This window comes from Rhinoraja longicauda, chromosome 3, assembly GCF_053455715.1.
Source record: "Rhinoraja longicauda isolate Sanriku21f chromosome 3, sRhiLon1.1, whole genome shotgun sequence".
NCBI classification, from domain to species: domain Eukaryota; kingdom Metazoa; phylum Chordata; class Chondrichthyes; order Rajiformes; family Arhynchobatidae; genus Rhinoraja; species Rhinoraja longicauda.
In genome coordinates this window covers 47,585,573-47,603,181 of record NC_135955.1, presented here as the reverse complement: position 1 = coordinate 47,603,181, position 17,609 = coordinate 47,585,573, and the positions used below count along the sequence as shown (strand labels likewise).

Sequence of the window (17,609 nt, the reverse complement as noted above, 5' to 3'; positions counted from 1 at the left end):
CCAAGGCAGCTGCCTGACGTGCTCAGGACTTCCGACAAAGTTGGTGTTTCAAGTCATTGGAGCTGGGAAAGGTTTTAATAAAAACCAAGAATGTTTTAAGTTGTAGGCAGAGTGGTCAATACTTGCTGTTGCAGTGTTGGAGCCCAATGACAGGTCCTGCTGCCCTTCCTCCTATGCCAACCATGTTACTTCTCCAGCTCCCCGACCCCTACACCACTCTTCAAACACCCCTCCGCTCTGAGCCCCCATCATCTTTCCCAGTATCTCCCCTGACACTCCCTCAGAGCCTGGGTATGAAACCAGCCCTTACCACTGTGGGGTTTTTACCATTCCCCCCTCCCCCAACCTCCCTCTTTCCAATGCAGGACCGTCAGTCCTCAGCAAAGCCCTTACCTTTGTACCCGTACCCCCGAGCCCATCATGATGTTGAGATTCTGCAACTTTTTCCCAGTCAAAGAGCCCTCACCTCCCATTCTCCTATCTCCAACATTCCTCTTCCTCATGGACTCCCCCCGGCTGCCTTCTATCCTCACTGGGTTTTTTTATTTCCAACTGCCGGGGTTACATCAGCCATCTTAACTTCCCCACTCACCTTACCCACTCCAATCTCATCTGCACCCCTCCCAAGTTTACCATTTGTCTAGGTGAGTGTCTCTGATGTACAACAGACAGATTTTCTAGCCTTCCTCTGGGAAATCTTATTGTTCCCCCCCCCAACTGGACTCGCAAGGAAGACGGTTCAGTAACAGTGCCCTCCCATCGGCCATCAGTTTTTTGGACCACCCTGCACAACTCTACCCATAACCCCACCTCAGCACTGTAGAACTGTCGACTTTGCACTACGCTGGTTACTCTAAGTACTTTGTTTTTTTGCGCTATCATAGTATGGTTTACTTCGAATAACTGATAAATTGATTGTATATTTTTGTGGTTGCATCTAATTTGCCTGTAAAGCTGCAGCAAGTAAGAATTTTATTGTTGTAAAAGACAAATTAACTGCCATGGTTCGAGTCCAGTAGTGGAGCACAGTTGTCCTGTGATTAATCAACTCGGGGAAAGTTAATTTCCTTATTCGATTATTCCACACACACTTACTTGTTAGTTATGAAGATGAAAGCTGGCTGCTCTGAATGAAACTGAGCTTTTATTCATAAAATCTCAGGTATTGCTGTAATTATTTGCTTTCAAATATTGCAGCTGATATTATGGATCACCTTAGAATTTCTGTCAGCAACCACATCCCATGACAATGTAAATCACTGGTTCACTCCACTCGCCTACAGTGTACTCAACTATGCCCAAAACAATCAGTGTTCCCGTTGGTCTGCCCGGGAGGGGGGGGCGCATATATTGACGTTTATTAGGTAAATTGTTTTTATAAAGTAACAAAAGTCGATTTATTAAGACCGCGGGGGAATGGTGAGTAGGGTGGGCCTAAAATTGTCCTGCTTTCGTGTATTGGGGTTTTTTTCTGGATGAAAACTGCACAAAGAAACACGGGACAAACAAACAAATGGGGGAACAAACATACAGGAAGTGGGGAACAAACAAGATGAGAGTTTTAGTTTTATATATGTATCTTCAGAATATTTTTATATTCAGAAAAAGAAAACTGGAGCTAAAAGGTCAACTATGATCTCATTAGAAAATAGAGCACTTTTTTCCGAAGCTTTTTACTTCTTCAAAGATCAAGTAGAAACCTGTAGATATCTAAAAAAACAAATTCCAGTCAGTTATCAGTTAAAGGAATTTGCCATTCCATTGAAGAGGCTGAGGCTGTCCCTGGAATGCTGAGTTGAAAAGTCAAGTGATTCTTAATCTCGCATGTTACCTTTAGCTTTGAGTGCAAGATTTTTCTGTTTGGTAGATATCGCCCATCAAGCTTAACTCTGTCTCTGGATCATTTTGTGCAACATTTGTTTCGTTTGTCAAAATTTAAATAGGAGTAATTTTTAAAATAAAATTATGTTTGGTTCTTTGCAACATCAACTTTGCATCCCATTCTTTCAAAGAAAAATTGATAGTAATTGATAGAGTGTATTGAAGTTCTTAAATATCAGTACACAATCTGTTGACTTCTGCTTTAAATTATTATGCCAGTGTCTTTGTGTATTTTCCAGCAGTATCTTTTGATAAAGACTGATGATGACTAAATTCAGAAAATAAATACATTTTGGCAAATTCATATTCAATCTGCAATGTATTAATGTCATTAAGAAATGGACGAATACATTTCAGAGGTTAATTGCTGATAGTAAAACAACCATAATATTTAAGGGTGGTAATTCTAAAACTTGCAGTTTACCAAAATACATTTTGGTAAATTTTGACATCAGTCTCTGACCTGACATATTTTGACTAATCAAGTGTTACAGAATGCTGATGATGTTTTGAGAAAAGCAAAAATAGTTTTGATATTTTTAGTGCACAAACAAGTTTCATAATCAGGTGCGCATTGTTGGTTAGTATTTAAATGGCAATTAATGGGATTAAAAATTCCACCGTACCAGTTCTTCCTTCCCTAACTCACAAATCATTCCTACCTAATCTCAATATATGGCTGCCTACTGTTGTACCGTTTTTATGGGAATTCAAGTTAAGCAGATCTTCATTTCCAAATTGACAAAAAAAATTAAATTATAGACGCAAAATGCTGGAGTAACTCAGTGGGACAGGCAGCATCCCTGGATAGAAGGAATGGCTGACGTTTCGGATCAAGACCTTTCTTCAGACTCGACTTGACCCGAAATGTCACCCTTTTTCCAGAGATGCTGCCTGTCCCGCTGAGTTACTCCAGCATTTTGTATGTATCTTCGGTGTAAGCCGGTATATGTAGTTCCTTCCTACACAAAAAGTTTCAATTGAACTTTGGCCTCTTGGCAAATCTCCCCTGGTGAAGCACATAACTGGTCGCATCTGACACACAGGTAAAAAATGCTCTGCCACTCATACTTGAGCAAGTCTCCATCCATTCATCTTTCATTCAAAATGGCATTGTTTGAGGCGAGTGGTGCTCTATCTTTTATTGCCCTTCTGATATCGTGTCCACGTTTACAGTTTTGGTGATTTAAGCGAGAAAAGGTCAATACTGCTTAAGATGGACCAAGTTCAAATACGTATCGAGAACAAATCAAATGTCAATTCAGGTGTTATTAATGCTTGGAAAGGTTCTTCATTCCGAGTGTTGCGCTGAACTATTTTTAAGAAGCACGTCCAGCAAGAAATGTTTGCTTGTTCAGCCAACAATATGTGGCTCAATAAAATAGCCTCTGAAACTTGTAATTTCCCTTCATGGTATGGGAATTTGCTATTGTGAGGTATACTGTCATTATTTTGATTTCCCATTGTTTTGTAATGATTGCAAAGCCTATATCTGCCAATAATTTGAAAATATCCAGAACTTTAAAAAACTTGGTAGTTTTAGATGATTGTATTTATTTCTATGGTAATCAGATGCAATTTAAAAGACTTTCAGAAGTAGGACATGAATTTAATCTCTTCCTCTTGCCACTCTTCATTATTTAAGAACACACCAAAACCACCTTATCCCAGATTTTTTAAAAACATATGTCTTTTTCAATTTATTAGAAATGGTGATGTTCTGGCTTTGTGCATTCTTCCTCAGCTAATTAGATACAAGAATACAATCACTATTATGATCTTTTTCAGTATAAATTTAATAGGATGAACTTTCTTAAAAGGTGCCTATTTGTTCTTGCTTTTTTAAATCCCATTTTATTATTTTTATCTGCTGCTTCTCAATTACACCTATTTGGGTTGGAGTAGGTTTCACTGGAGGTTTCTCAAGTGATCCTTAATGATTATTCTTGTGATCTCAGGCAGGCTATTTGTTTAAGATATGATTGGTTGGAAAGAAGCTTCAAGAGTAACACATGAGCTCACTCCAGTCTGTAAATATTTAAAGGCTTTGCCACTGGGTTGTGACCAGTGTCTGACTAGCTGCTGCTGCTGCTGCTGAAAAGCACAGGAGTCAGTTTCACTCATCTGGCAGCCTGTATGAAAATCAGATGAAGTCACAGACCAGCGACACAGCATGGCCCTTGTTTTATTTGTATGTCTCACTGGGTGATGTCTTTCTCCAAAGGTATTGAAAAATTTGTTCAACATTTATTGCTGAATTCACTGTTGAAATCTGATGCAACTTTTGTTTTATCTGATACAGTGCAGAATTGCTAATTTATTTTGTGATTTTTGTCTTTATGAATTTATATGCATGCTCAAAAGGCAAGTTATCGTACTGAAGTTACATAGAGTTAAGCTTGCACTAACTTGCGCTAATTCTGAATTGCTTGAGGAACAACTTAATTCTCATATACTTGACATGATTTCTTTTCCTTGCAGATTGCATGAGTGGCTGGACTTGATGCATGCGGGTTGCATGACTAATGTCTTTGTGGATTTATGAATAAACAGATGCAGATATGGCTCACACTGTGATTAATGGGAGTGTTCCAGGTAATTAAATATATTATTGTAATAATGTCCATAAAATTTGCTTTCATTTGAAAGAATATAAATGAGGTTTCTTGAAGATTCAGTTGTTGTATTTGCTAATTGCGAGGTTAGGTGGATGACATCTCATCCACCTGTTAAAAATGCTGCTTACAGTTCTGCCAACTATATAATGGGCATTAAAAAAAAAAATCAAAATATTAACCTAGAGAAATTAATGCAACTTTAAATTTGTTTTCTTTGAGGGAAAGATATTTGATTTGTGTGACCATGTATCTAATACAGTAACTTTGTTGCATTGTTTAATGGAAAGTGTATTCAGACCACAGATGATAAAGCAACAACTGAATTTTGATGAAAGCTATTAAAAGCATAGAAAGCCAAATTATAAAAGATCAGATTAAAGTGATACTTCAATTCTTTTTTTAAATTCCTCACTGACATGGTCTCTGGCTCTTAACAAATTCTATAACACTGCTCGACTAAGTTATTTTCATACGACCATGAAAGGCATGTTTTTTACCTTTTGCTCTTCAAGGGTTGAATAATAGCAAATCATTTTGTATTTTAATGTGTTTGATTTAGGCAATGGAAGAAATCATTGGTGAATTGAATTATTTGTTCCAGACTTTGAAATGAATGTTGCAGGATGTTGAGATGGCCTTTCATGGTCTCCATTTGCTTGCCGCTTTTGCAATATCCGTTCTGTAACTAGATATTCAACTGCTTTGCTTAAACCATGTGGATTTTTATTCTTTAAATCGACTTTAAAAGCAAAGGTCATCCAGTTACATCCCCTGTGGTACGATCACAATCGGAAGACATATTCTGTTACCTCAGTAGTGTTCTCTGAAAACCACCACAATAGATGATGTCACTCACTTTGTTGGCAGGGCCTGATCTAGCTTTTACATACTTGATCATAGAATCCAGGATGTTGGAAGGGTTATTCTCTCACCAGATCAAGTCACACCATACCAAGTTGTGGTATCGGGATTCTGGTAAATAGGTTTGCTATTTTTATCGAGACCTGTGAAAGGTGGTCGTAACAAATTTCCTGCAAGCAATACTGCTTCAAAGATGTCTGTATGATGAACACCAGGCCATAATCTCGCAGACTATTTCTGATTTTATCACTTCTGGCTCCAACTTTGCCGTTTCCCAGCCCCGCACGGCTCGTTTTTACTTTCTCCCCAAAACCCATAAACAGAATTGCCCTGGCAGACACATTGTTTCTGCCTGCTCCTATCCTACTGAATTAATTTCCACATACCTCGACTCCATTTTATTCCCCCCGGTCCAACCTATGTCCAGGATACCTCGCACGTCCTTTGTCTCTTCAATTACTTCCATTTTCCAAGCCCCCACTCCTTCATCTTTACTATGGACGTTCAGTCACTCTACACCTCCATCCCCCACCAGTAAGGTCTTAAAGTCCTCTGTTTCTTCCATTACCGCAGAACCAGCCAATTTCCCTCAAACACTCTCCTCCGCCTCGCAGAGCTGCCCTTACCCTTCACAACTTCTCCGACCCGTTCCGCTTCCTTGAAATCCAAGGCGTAGCCATGGGCACTCGTATGGGCCCCAGCTATGCCTGCCTCTTTGTGGGGCACATCGAACAATCCCTTTTCCAGGCATACACTGGCCTTATCCCCGAAATCTAACTCCGCTACATTGACGACTGCATCGATGCTAACTTCTGCACCCATGCAGAACTCATGGACTTCATTAACCTCTACCAATTTCCATCCTGCATTCAAATACACTTGGCCCATCACTGACATCTCTCTTCCCTTTCTTGATCTCACCATCTCCATCACAGGAGATAGACTATCGATGGACATCTATTATAAACCTACACCCACATCTAGCTAGACTACACTTCTTCCCACCCTGCTTCCCGCAAAGATTCCATCCCCTTCTCCCAATTCCTCTGTCTTTGCTGCATCTGCGCTCAAGTGTTCCATACCAGCACATCCAAGATGTCCTCATTCTTTAGGGAACTGCGGTTCCCCTCTTCAATCATAGATGAGGCCCTCAGTATTCTGCAGCTCCGCTCTTGCTCCCCCTCCCCCCAGTTGCAACAGGGACAGAGTCCCCCAAGTCTTTGCCTTTCATTCACCCAACCAGCCGTCACATACAGCATATAATCCTCCAACATTTTTGCCACCTTCAATGGGATCTCACTACTAGCCACATCTTCCCATCTCCACCCCTTTCTGTTTTCCACAGAGACCGTGCCCTCCACAACTGCCTGGTTAACTCATCACTTCCCACCAAAACTACCCCGCGCCAGGTACTTTCCCCTGCAACCACAGGAGATGCAAACTCCTGTCCTAATACCTCCTCCCTCTACACCTTCCAAGGTCTTCAACAGTCCTTTTAGGTGAGATGGAGAGGTTCACTTGCACCACCTCCAACCTCATCTGCTGTTACAGGTGTTGACTTTTTCATATTGGCGAGACCAAGCACAGGCCTCTAACTTCAAGTAATCCTTGCTTTCCATCTTTCTCCGTCCCTCCCCCACCCTACTTCACCAACTAGTTTCAGTCCTTCTGATTTATTTTACTGATTGTGTGCCTCCTTGTCACCTTCCCATCAGCTAACAATGAACTATTCTACATTTCCTTATCATTGTCTGCTTTGATCTGTCATTTTCCCACGTTACCATTCCATATCTCTGGACTCCCTCTCCACACACTCTCAGTCTGAAGAAGGGTCTCAACCAGAAACGTCTCTCCAGATATGCTGCCTGTCCTGCTGAGTTACTCCAGCATTTTGTGTCTACCTGTATGATTTTAGTTAAATATACCATTGAAGGTAAAATTCTCATAACTGTGAATACTTGGCCAAATATTTAACTAAGTAAAAGATCTTTTTGAGCTAAACTTTGATATTGAAATTATTAAAAATTCATGTGAGGAAAAACTGGATTTGATTGTCTGTATTGTTCATAAGGTTATAAGGAATAGGAGTAGAATTAGGCCATTCGGTCCATCAAGTCTACTTTGCCATTCGATCATGGCTGATCTATTTCTCCCTCCTAACCCCATTCTCCTGCCTTGTCCCCATAACCTCTGACACCTGTACTATTGAAGAATTGTTATATCATCTTGTTATCAGGTATTAACCTGGGATGCCAAGCAATTGGCCAAATTTGAATTCTGGGTTTTGATAGATTTGGCTTTACCATTCAGATAAAATGATAAAGAAACATGTTCTTATTTATTTGCAGCCACTTTTAATGTCAATAATGATGCATATCATCTTAAGTATTACACTAATATTCAGGATCCTAATTCCAAATAAGTTAATCCTGCAAATTTGTATCAAAAGCAATGCTCATTTCAAGCATGCAGCGTGAAACAGGCCCTTCGGCCCAACTTGTACACACGACCAACATGCCCCATCTACACTAGTCCCACCTGCCTGCTGTTTGGTCCCTATCCCTCTGAAGCTATCCATGTACCTGTCTAAATGTTTGAAACATAAATGTTTCTATCGTAACATGGATAGGTAATGTTTGGGGAATTCCAGGTTGCCATTTTTAAAAACTTATAACGAGCATATTATTTGACATCTGAGCTTGATCTATTTCATTTCAGCATGCATGAGAATTCTGAAGGGCTTGTCAGAATAGAGGCAGGAAACATGTTCCCAATGTTGGGGGAGTCCAGAACAAGGGGCCACAGTTTAAGAATAAGGGGTAGGCCATTTAGAACGGAGATGAGGAAGAACTTTTTCAGAGAGTGGTGAAGGTGTGGAATTCTCTGCCTCAGAAGGCAGTGGAGGCCAGTTCGTTGGATGCTTTCAAGAGAGAGCTGGATAGAGCTCTTAAGGATAGCGGAGTGAGGGGGTATGGGGAGAAGGCAGGAACGGGGTACTGATTGAGAGTGATCAGCCATGATCGCATTGAATGGCGGTGCTGGCTCGAAGGGCTGAATGGCCTACTCCTGCACCTATTGTCTATTGTCTAATAGATGTTGGGATGTTTGCATTGGTTGGAGTGACTAGAACCACTGTCTCCAAATGTTGTGCACTGTGGACTTGCCACATTCCCACCTGCTGCCTAGTAATAACCAAACCTGTGGCCTTGTGATTCCACGGAGTTATTACCTTTCTATTCACCACAATATCTTGTTTGCTTAGCTACTGCTTAACCAGATATATTCTGGTTAATAACTATAACAGGTTACATAAGCCTAGCATCATGAATTGTATCCTATTTGTGGTCCTTGCTGCAATTAGGTCATTGTGATTTGCTCAGCCTGCCATTTTTGAGTTAGAAAATATGTCCGAGATCCATATTAATTAGTTAATTGAATATGATGTATTTAATGGTTAACTGAACTGCAAAAATCTGGGGTTGTGCAATATAAAGGCACATAAGGAAAAAATAGCCTGCAAATGAAGAGGTCGAGGTTTTCCACTCAACAGGAGTGTCATGACCGATCCAGGGCTTAATGTACAACAATGCAACTTCCTTGCTTCTGTAACTTCATGCAACGTGTGAGCATAGTCTAGTTATCTAAAAATTAATTGCACATGAAGTAAACCTTACAGTTTGTGTATTGGACAATTTTCTACCTAACATTGGGAATTATTGGAAAATCTAGATTCTAATCCTATTTAATATTTGATCATGGAGATTGCAAGGTATTCCCTTTTCTCCTGGTATCATTTTGTGGTTGTCACCTTCCGTTAATTCCCTTTGCCTCTGCATGGTCCTTGCCCATTTTCTCACCTTTTGAAGTCCGAGCTACCTCCTGTGGCAAAGGAAATCATGGAAGGGTCACTTTTTCTGCCTTTGTCTTGTCCTGTAGTTTTGATCTATGATTCTGAATTGCCCAAACTTCCTTCTTTCAGTGTTCCCCAGTGAGATTTTCCATCTTTTGTCCTCCATAAATACAAACTTCTCCTAAGACTTGCCATCTTCGTGCAAACATGCACCACATCCACCTATAACCTTGAAAGTGTTGATGTGAATTGGCCTCCACAGCATGTGTCCTTTTTTATCATTATGCCCAAACCCTGCCTTGACTTGGTCTCTTACTGTGTCTGTGCCTACAGACCCGCCTGAACATTGCCCCTCCAGCTCTGGTGTCGCCTGTACATCTATAACCATTGAGCTGCATAAAATCCAGGATGCTCTCTATCGACCCTTTGGGCTCTCTACCTCTCCTCTTAAGACTGCTTTGAATCTGCCTTTAAATATTTGGTAACTAGCCAACCTGTCTTTTGCTGGCTCGCGTCAATTGCTTTGATTAATTACCTTGCCGCAACAACCTTGGAATAATTCTCTGCTCTATAACTAAGTTGTTATATTTCTGGAGAGTGAAAAGGCATGGTTCAGCAATCTAAATTTATATCTCCCAAGTCTACCATTTGAATAATCCAATGTAAGCATTTCTGTAATTAAAGCTTGTATTTGATTCTTTAATTCTATGGTGCTTTAAGAAAGCGATCATAAATGCAGCTGTCTAAGCCCCACGGCAGAGTCTTATTTTGCAAGGAAAGGCTGTCGGTGCTCTCGTGCTGAAAACCAAAACAATCCTACATTTTGCATTCATCAGTAGCCTTTGTTTAATCTTTAACTACCAGAGCTCAAAGCATGAGCCAGTTGTCAATAAAAACCATGTCATGATCAAACATTACTCCTATCGACAACATGGGTCTGCTTTTATCCTTTTTTGACTGCGTTTTCAAATAAACAAGGATAACACACAAGCTCTGGGCGACTTACGCAAGGCTAGCTGGTATTAAGAATAGCGATGGAACTAAGGTCTCTGGTTTGGCAGCTACTACAAAGTTTACAGGGAAATTCCACAAGAGCCAAGTGAGCTGGCCCTAGCAATACTTGTTGCTGATGTGTCAGGGAAATGTAGGCCAGTCCCTCTGTGGTGCACAAAATAAAGGATTTTTCCATTGAGTGGGAGAAAGACAATTATTGCTATGGTAAGTAGACTAGCTAGGCCTTTAGTTCATCTGTGTATCTACATCTGTATCAAGAAACAAAATTGAATGTGCAAAATGTGTTTAATGGAATTTTGATATTTACAGTGAAATCATCAGTGCAGGGGAGTTGCTCATGAGTTTTCAGTTCTGAGCTACTGACATTGCTCGCTACTATTCTGTTGATACTGAATATATAATGAAATCCCAAAATTCTACCCTGGACTTCAAGTTCAAATCTTCTTTATAAGCATCATTTTGGGAAAATGTAGTGCTCAGAAGCATACCGACTCAAGAGCTGACTAAATTTAAAAAAATACTGCCCAGTTTTTTTTTCCACTAACCTCAATCACTCCAGTGACAATTTTGACAAATCACTTTGATTTCTCTGCGGAACCCTTCCTCTTGTCGTACGGTCCATAAATATGACGGTACATGAGTTAGTCCGTTTAGAGTTTAGATCTGCCTGCAACAGGACTAGTAAAATGCCCCAAACTGTCTGAATTACTTGGAGGTATCAGCAGTATTTATTGTACTCTGAAGGCTTTAGAAACTTAGATTTTTTTTCATTAATGCTTCTCAAACTGACAAGCCATTGGGTTTAAATTAATTCCATTTAAATTAACGAATATTTAAATTCCGGCTTTCTTGCTGATGTTGCTGGTGATCACCTGCTGTTGAAAAACATTACAATATATCTTTATTGTCATTGTACAGGGGTACAAACTCACCTGACATCATAGCTGCCTTGTCCCTAGATATTGAAATTTTACATTGATTATCATCAATAAGTTTAATGACAGCCACGGGATTTGCAGATGTGGATTTCCTGACTTGTAATAATCATTTATTCACTGCAAGGAAATATTTGACAAACAGCAATGTAAAAGGAGATTTAGTATACACTAGACCAAGTGGACCCGTTGCATTGGTCAAACCTCTCTTGCATTGGTGCAGCACCCCCTCCCCCATCCCTTTCCTCCTTCCCTCCCCTCCCCCTCCCCCCAACTCCCCTCCCCCCAACTCCCCCCAACCCCCATCCTCTTCACCCCTCTCCCTCCCCCCCTCCCTACCCCCTCCTCCCGCTCCATCCCTCCCCTCCCGCCCCTCTCGGCCCAACCGTGGAGCTGTTGCCGGGCGGGGAGTGCCCCCATGGCCATGTGCCAGGAGGGGGGGAGAGGGAAAAAGCAGTGACATCGGCCCCGTTTCTAAGGTAAATTGTTTTTAGAAAGTAACAAAAGTGGGTTTATTCACACCACAGGGGAATGGTGAGTAGGGTGGGCCTAAAATTGTGGCGCTACCGTGTACCGTTTTGGCTGTGTAGAGGGCATGGTACGCACATAAACACAAACAAACCAAGTTTTAGGAGTATATATATATATATGTATATGTAGATAGATGGTATATTTACATTGAAATGATTAGAATTGGCAAACTCGGTTAGTGTCAGGGTTGCCAACACTGTATTCCACTCTCTGGGCTTGTAAGTGGGGCCACCACTAGCTTCCCTGTCCCAGGAACAACGCAGGCTCAATTGGCCAAGCTGTTTCCTGTAATTATTGACATCATTTGACATGATATTAAATTGTGGAAAACTGAAACGTAATACAGGATGTGCCATTTCCCATCCTTGAAATGTGACAATTGTCTGAAAGCATGCTGTTCTCATAGTGAGCCATTACATCCAGAAGTGAACTCTTAAGGCAATACTCTGGCATATTTTGGAAAACAATCGGAGGTTGTTCTTTCAAAGCGAGCTGATCACACCGTCCTCATAAAGGACAGCCACATCCCACTCTCCCAAGACAGGAAGCTGATATTTTTCCTCCTTATCCACCCTTAACCATTGCATTACTACATTAGCTTTCCTGGGAATGCCTCAAGTTTGTATGCACTTGTCTCCGTCTAACAGAGTAATATCTATATTACTTAAATGGGGAGATTTTAAGGTATGTTTTGAACTCCTATTACCTTTTACTGTCTCTACAAATTGCAAATTCTCATGTTGGTATTTATAAGGTAAGCAAGCTTGTTTGTCTTTGTAGATGTAACAAAGACCACAGATGACATGTGGGCAAGGGAGTGTTGGGCCAGAGGATATGAACATTTTTGATTGCAGGGCTGCAGAATTATGGTGACCTATTAATTAATTTAAGCATGGAGATGTATAAATCTGAGGAATTAGGTCCCACTCTACATCAGAGATTAGGGAGATCTTACAATTCCAGAGGGTGGGAAATGTTAAACTTTGAAGAAGCAAAGGATTTGAATGAGTTTCAATATCAGATAGCTAGAAATGAGCAATGTTCATAGATATGAAAGCAAGTGCATTTAGAACAGATGTGCAGCACTTTGGTCAACGTGGGTTGTTTTTAAATGTGCTATACAAATAAAATTGACTTGACTTGACTTGACTTTGGACTCAGTGAGATTATAAAAGCAATGTTGACTTTGCAGTGGTGTCAGATGATTGCTACTTGTCATAGTTTGCAATATTTGTGTTTCCATGATGTTGCTCATTGCAAATACGAGGATCTACTTTGTCTTATTTGTCTGTCAGATGATTTTGCAGTGTGACACGTTTGTTGGTGTTGGGGTTATTTGATGCTTTCAAGTCACCAAGTTTAATGGCTGGTGTGATGAGGACTTTATTCACAAAATGCTGGAGTAACTCAGCAGGTCAGGCAGCATCTCGGGAGAGAAGGAATGGGTGACGTTTCGGGTCGAGACCCTTCTTCAGACTGATGTCGGGGGTGGGACAAAGGAAGGATATAGGTGGAGACAGGAAGATAGAGGGAGATCTGGGAAGGAGGAGGGGAAGGGAGGGACAGAGGAGCTATCTGAAGTTGGAGAAGTCGACGTTCATACCACCGGGCCGCAAACTGCCCAGGCGAAATATGAGGTGCTGCTCCTCCAATTTCCAGCGGGCCTCACTATGGCACTGGAGGAGGCCCATGACAGAGAGGTCAGACTGGGAATGGGAGGGGGAGTTAAAGTGCTGGGCCACCGGGAGATCAGTTGCGTTAATGCGGACCGAGCGCAGGTGTTCAGCGAAGCGATCGCCGAGCCTGCGCTTGGTTTCGCCGATATAGATAAGTTGACATCTAGAGCAGCGGATGCAATAGATGAGGTTGGAGGAGGTGCACGTGAACCTCTGTCTCACCTGGAACGAATGTTTGGGTCCTTTGATGGAGTTGAGGGGGGAGGTAAAGGGACAGGTGTTGCATCTCGTGCGGTTGCAAGGGAAACTACCCGGGGTTGGGGTGGTTTGGGTAGGAAGGGACGAGTGGACCAGGGAGTTGCGGAGGGAACGGTCTCTGCGGAACGCAGAGAGGGGAGGGGATGGGAAGATATGGCCAGTGGTGGGGTCCTGTTGTAGGTGACGGAAATGTTGGTGGATGATATGTTGGATCCGCTGGCTGGTGGGGTGGAAGGTGAGAACGAGGGGGATCCTGTCCTTGTTGCGAGTGTGGGGATGGGGAGCAAGAGCGGAGCTGCGGGATGTAGAAGAGACCCTAGTGAGAGCCTCATCTATAATGGAGGTAATGGAGGACTTTGTTTGCTTCCTGTCTCCCATTGTGATTTCCGTCCAGGCTTAATTTTCCCAATCTCATTTTTCTGTGAACATTCTGCCTGAGTTTATTGTTAACCTGTGTGACATTCCTGTTTTGCCACCCTTTCAGATTTAAGCCATTGTGTTCTCTCTTTTCCCTGTTACTTTACCTCTTGCTCTTTCCGAAAGGTCTAGATGACTTAATTACCCCATCCATCATGCCCCTCAATTATCTTTCTTCCAGCTATCATTGGTTACTGCCACCGCCTTATTTATTTATTCGTGCAGCTCCTTCTCCCACCAGCACTGGTCCTAGTTTTCCCAGATCTTCAGAATTTTGTTGACTAAACCATGAATTTATCGTCTAAAGATCAATTTTCTGCCTTCACATTTTGCTTATCATTTGCTTTTGCTGGATTTCATCCCATTCTGTCCATGAATTAAAGTCCGCTCCTACCTCACTCCCTGCAGTCTTCTAACACAAATGAGTTATGCCTGTCATGTGGATCTTCAAATGCACTCTGGACAATCTAAGTATTGGTGCCAGCCTGCCCTTGCCACAGCCAGCCTTTTATTCCTCTTGCACCCACCCCTCTTCCCAGTGACGTTTATCATGCCTTGCCTTCAATTGTTTATCAAATTCAGCCATTTCATTTTGAAATGGCTCATTACAACTGCTGGTTTCATAAGTTAAATAGTTATCTATGTTTTATTTGAAGACGTATGATTTTAAAAATTGAAGTAGGACTTATCCAAGTGTTTGACGATTCTGTTTGAATGAACAGAGGAAACACTGTTAACATTCAAAGATGGTGTTCAGCAGTGATTTGCAATGCTGAGGCAGATCCAGGGAGAGCTGCAGGAGAGAGGGGGAGCAGCTTGGCACGCGAGAAGGGAAAGTGTGGGTCCAGTACACGTACAGGGACGAGAATAAAGCAAATGCAGGCAGAAGCAGCAGTGAGTACAAGCATGCTGATGCCAAGGAGAGCCCAGCTCCTAACTTAAGGCAACAAAAGAATTGGAAAAGGATTAACCTGGTATCCGAAAGTTGTTTCAAAGAAATGAGTACAATGTCACTGGGTCCGGTGACATAAAACATAGAAACCCTTGGTGTCTGACAGGCAAAGGCTTAACTTGATGGCAGGAGGAACTGGGCAACCAAGCAATCAAGTGTTGGAAAATATGCAACATGATTAAATATGAATAAGCAGGCATTAAGGGTGAAACGTAATATAAGCAGGTGTAACATAGGTATCACATTCAGAGTTAAATGCAACAAAGAAGAAAGATGAGCTTGTATTTAAATGATGCCTTTCATGCTCTTTTTAAGGTGCCTCAAAAGGGTTTATACCTAATGAAATAGTTTTTGAGATGCATTGCAAGAAATACAACAGGCAAGCTACCAGTCTTATGATTATCTGGTATGTTGGGGATGGGCATTTAACCAGGCGATGCGGGATCTCTTACATCTACTAATCAAGCAACTGAATTTTTGCTTTAATATCTCATCTTGTATGAACCAGCACCTCAACTAAGTATTGTATGGACCAGCACCTCAGCTAAGATTTTGGTGCTTGGGTCTCAGGCTTGGGATTTGAACACAAAAGCTCCCGAAGCAAAAGTCCCTTTCATTAAGCCACAGCTGATCTGTAAAGGGGAAAGTGAGGATGGGACTTAAATCAAAAGCGCAGTACAAGATTTTGTCCTAAATATAACCCTCTAGTTTTAAATATGGTCATCAATAGTAGACCTAACATAATTTTCTGTAATGTAAATTGGTTCAGAATTTTGATAATCCCAGTCAGATCCGATGGATCACAAATAGGTTTTGGGGTTGGATTAAGTGAATATTCTAATAAACATGTTTGAGGTTTGGGTTGGGTCAGGTCATGCCACACTTGCCCTTTTCAGTACTTCAGCTGGATTAATATATTGCCTGTGTCCTCTGTTCTTGATCAGTGACAGCAAGTTATTTGTTCCGTTTCTCATGAATAGGTTTTGGGACGGGTCAGATATGGGGAAAAATTCAAGTGCTAGGATTGGGATGTTGCTTTTGCTTTTAAGCTGGAGCAGACTTCTAGTTCTGAACCAAGCACAGACTGGGCAATCGTTGCTCTGAACCAAGCACAGACTGGGCGGTCATTTCGCTGAACACCTTCGCTCAGTCTGACTTGACCTACATGATCTCCCAGTTGCCAAACACTTTAACTTCCCTTCACATTCCCATACTGACCTTTTGGTCCTGAGCCACCTCAGAGTGAGGCCAAACACACATTGGAGGAATAACACTTCATATTTTGCTTGGGCATCAATCATACAACCCAGCAATATGAATATTGATTTCTCTTGCTTCAAGTAAGAAGGGTACTGACATGGATAGAAAATAGGTTGACAGACAGAAAGCAAAGAGTGGGGATAAATGGGTCCCTTTCAGAATGGCAGGCAGTAACTAGTGGGGTACCGCAAGGCTCGGTGCTGGGACCGCAGCTATTTGCAATGACTTGGATGAAGGGATTAAAAGTACCATTAGCAAATTTGCAGATGATACAAAGCTGGGTGGTAGTGTGAACTGTGAGGAAGATGCTATGAGGGTGCAGGGTGACTTGGACAGGTTGTGTGAGTGGGCGGATGCATGGCAGATGCAGTTTAATGTGGATCAGTGTGAGGTTATCCACTTTGGTGGTAAGAATAGGAAGGCAGAGTATTATCTGAATCGTGTCAAGTTAGGAAAAGGGGACGTACAACGAGATCTGGGTGTCCTAGTGTATCAGTCACTGAAAGGAAGCATGCAGGTACAGCAGGCAGTGAAGAAAGCCAATGGAATGTTGGCCTTCATAACAAGAGGAGTTGGTATAGTAGTATAGAACTTTATTGTCATTCGGTACAAGTACCGAACGAAATTACAGCAGTCACAAAACACAACAACAAAAAAAAGAAAAAAGAACACAGGACACACGACCCCAAGACAAACATCCATCACAGTGAGTCCAAACCCCTCCTCACTGTGATGGAAGGCAACAAAACTTCCACTCTCTTCCCCCCACGCCCACGGACAGGCAGCTCGACCCCTAACGAGGCGACCGACACGCACAGCCCCCGCAAGGGGATGGAAGGCCCCGCAGCCGAGCCGCACCGGGCACTGAAACGTCCCGCGGTCGAGCCGCACCGGCGATGTTAAGTCCAGCGGCCGAGCCGCGCCAGGCAATGGAAGGCCCTGCGGCCGAGCCGCACTGGGTGATGGAAGGCCCCGCGGCGGAGCCGCACCGGCGATGTTAAGTCCAGCGGCCGAGCCGCGCCGGGCGATGGAAGGCCCCGCGGCCGAGCCGCACCGGGCGCTGCTAAGTCCCGCGGCCGAGCCGCGCCGGCGATGTTGTCCAGCGGCCGAGCCGCGCCGGGCGATGGAAGGCCCTGCGGCCGCGTCGGGCGCAGAACCGTTCCGCGGCCGAGCCGCGCCGGGCGATGGAAGGCCCCGCGGCCGAGCCGCACCGAGCGCTGAGATGTCCCGCGGCCGTACCGGGCGATGGAAGGCCCCGCGGCCGAGCCGCGCCGGGCACTGTTAGGTCCCACGGCCGCACCGGCGATGCTAGGTCCAGCGGCCGAGCCACGCCGGGCGATGGAAGGCCCCGCGGCT

General features: G+C 42.9%; 1 protein-coding gene across 7 annotated transcripts in view; it reads left to right on the top strand.

Moving 5' to 3' along the window:
- kank1a (KN motif and ankyrin repeat domains 1a) overlaps positions 1 to 17,609 on the top strand; it is a 226,973-nt gene that overhangs the window by 158,868 nt on the left and 50,496 nt on the right. For 6 of the 7 annotated variants that reach the window (XM_078396073.1, XM_078396076.1, XM_078396074.1 and 3 more), the window contains one exon: positions 4,363 to 4,476. In XM_078396073.1, coding sequence (XP_078252199.1) covers positions 4,443 to 4,476 — 34 coding nt within the window. In that variant the 5' untranslated portion in view covers positions 4,363 to 4,442. Of the gene's footprint in view, positions 1 to 4,002; positions 4,106 to 4,362; positions 4,477 to 17,609 lie in introns of those variants that run through there. The other variant, XM_078396079.1, reaches the window with a different exon arrangement.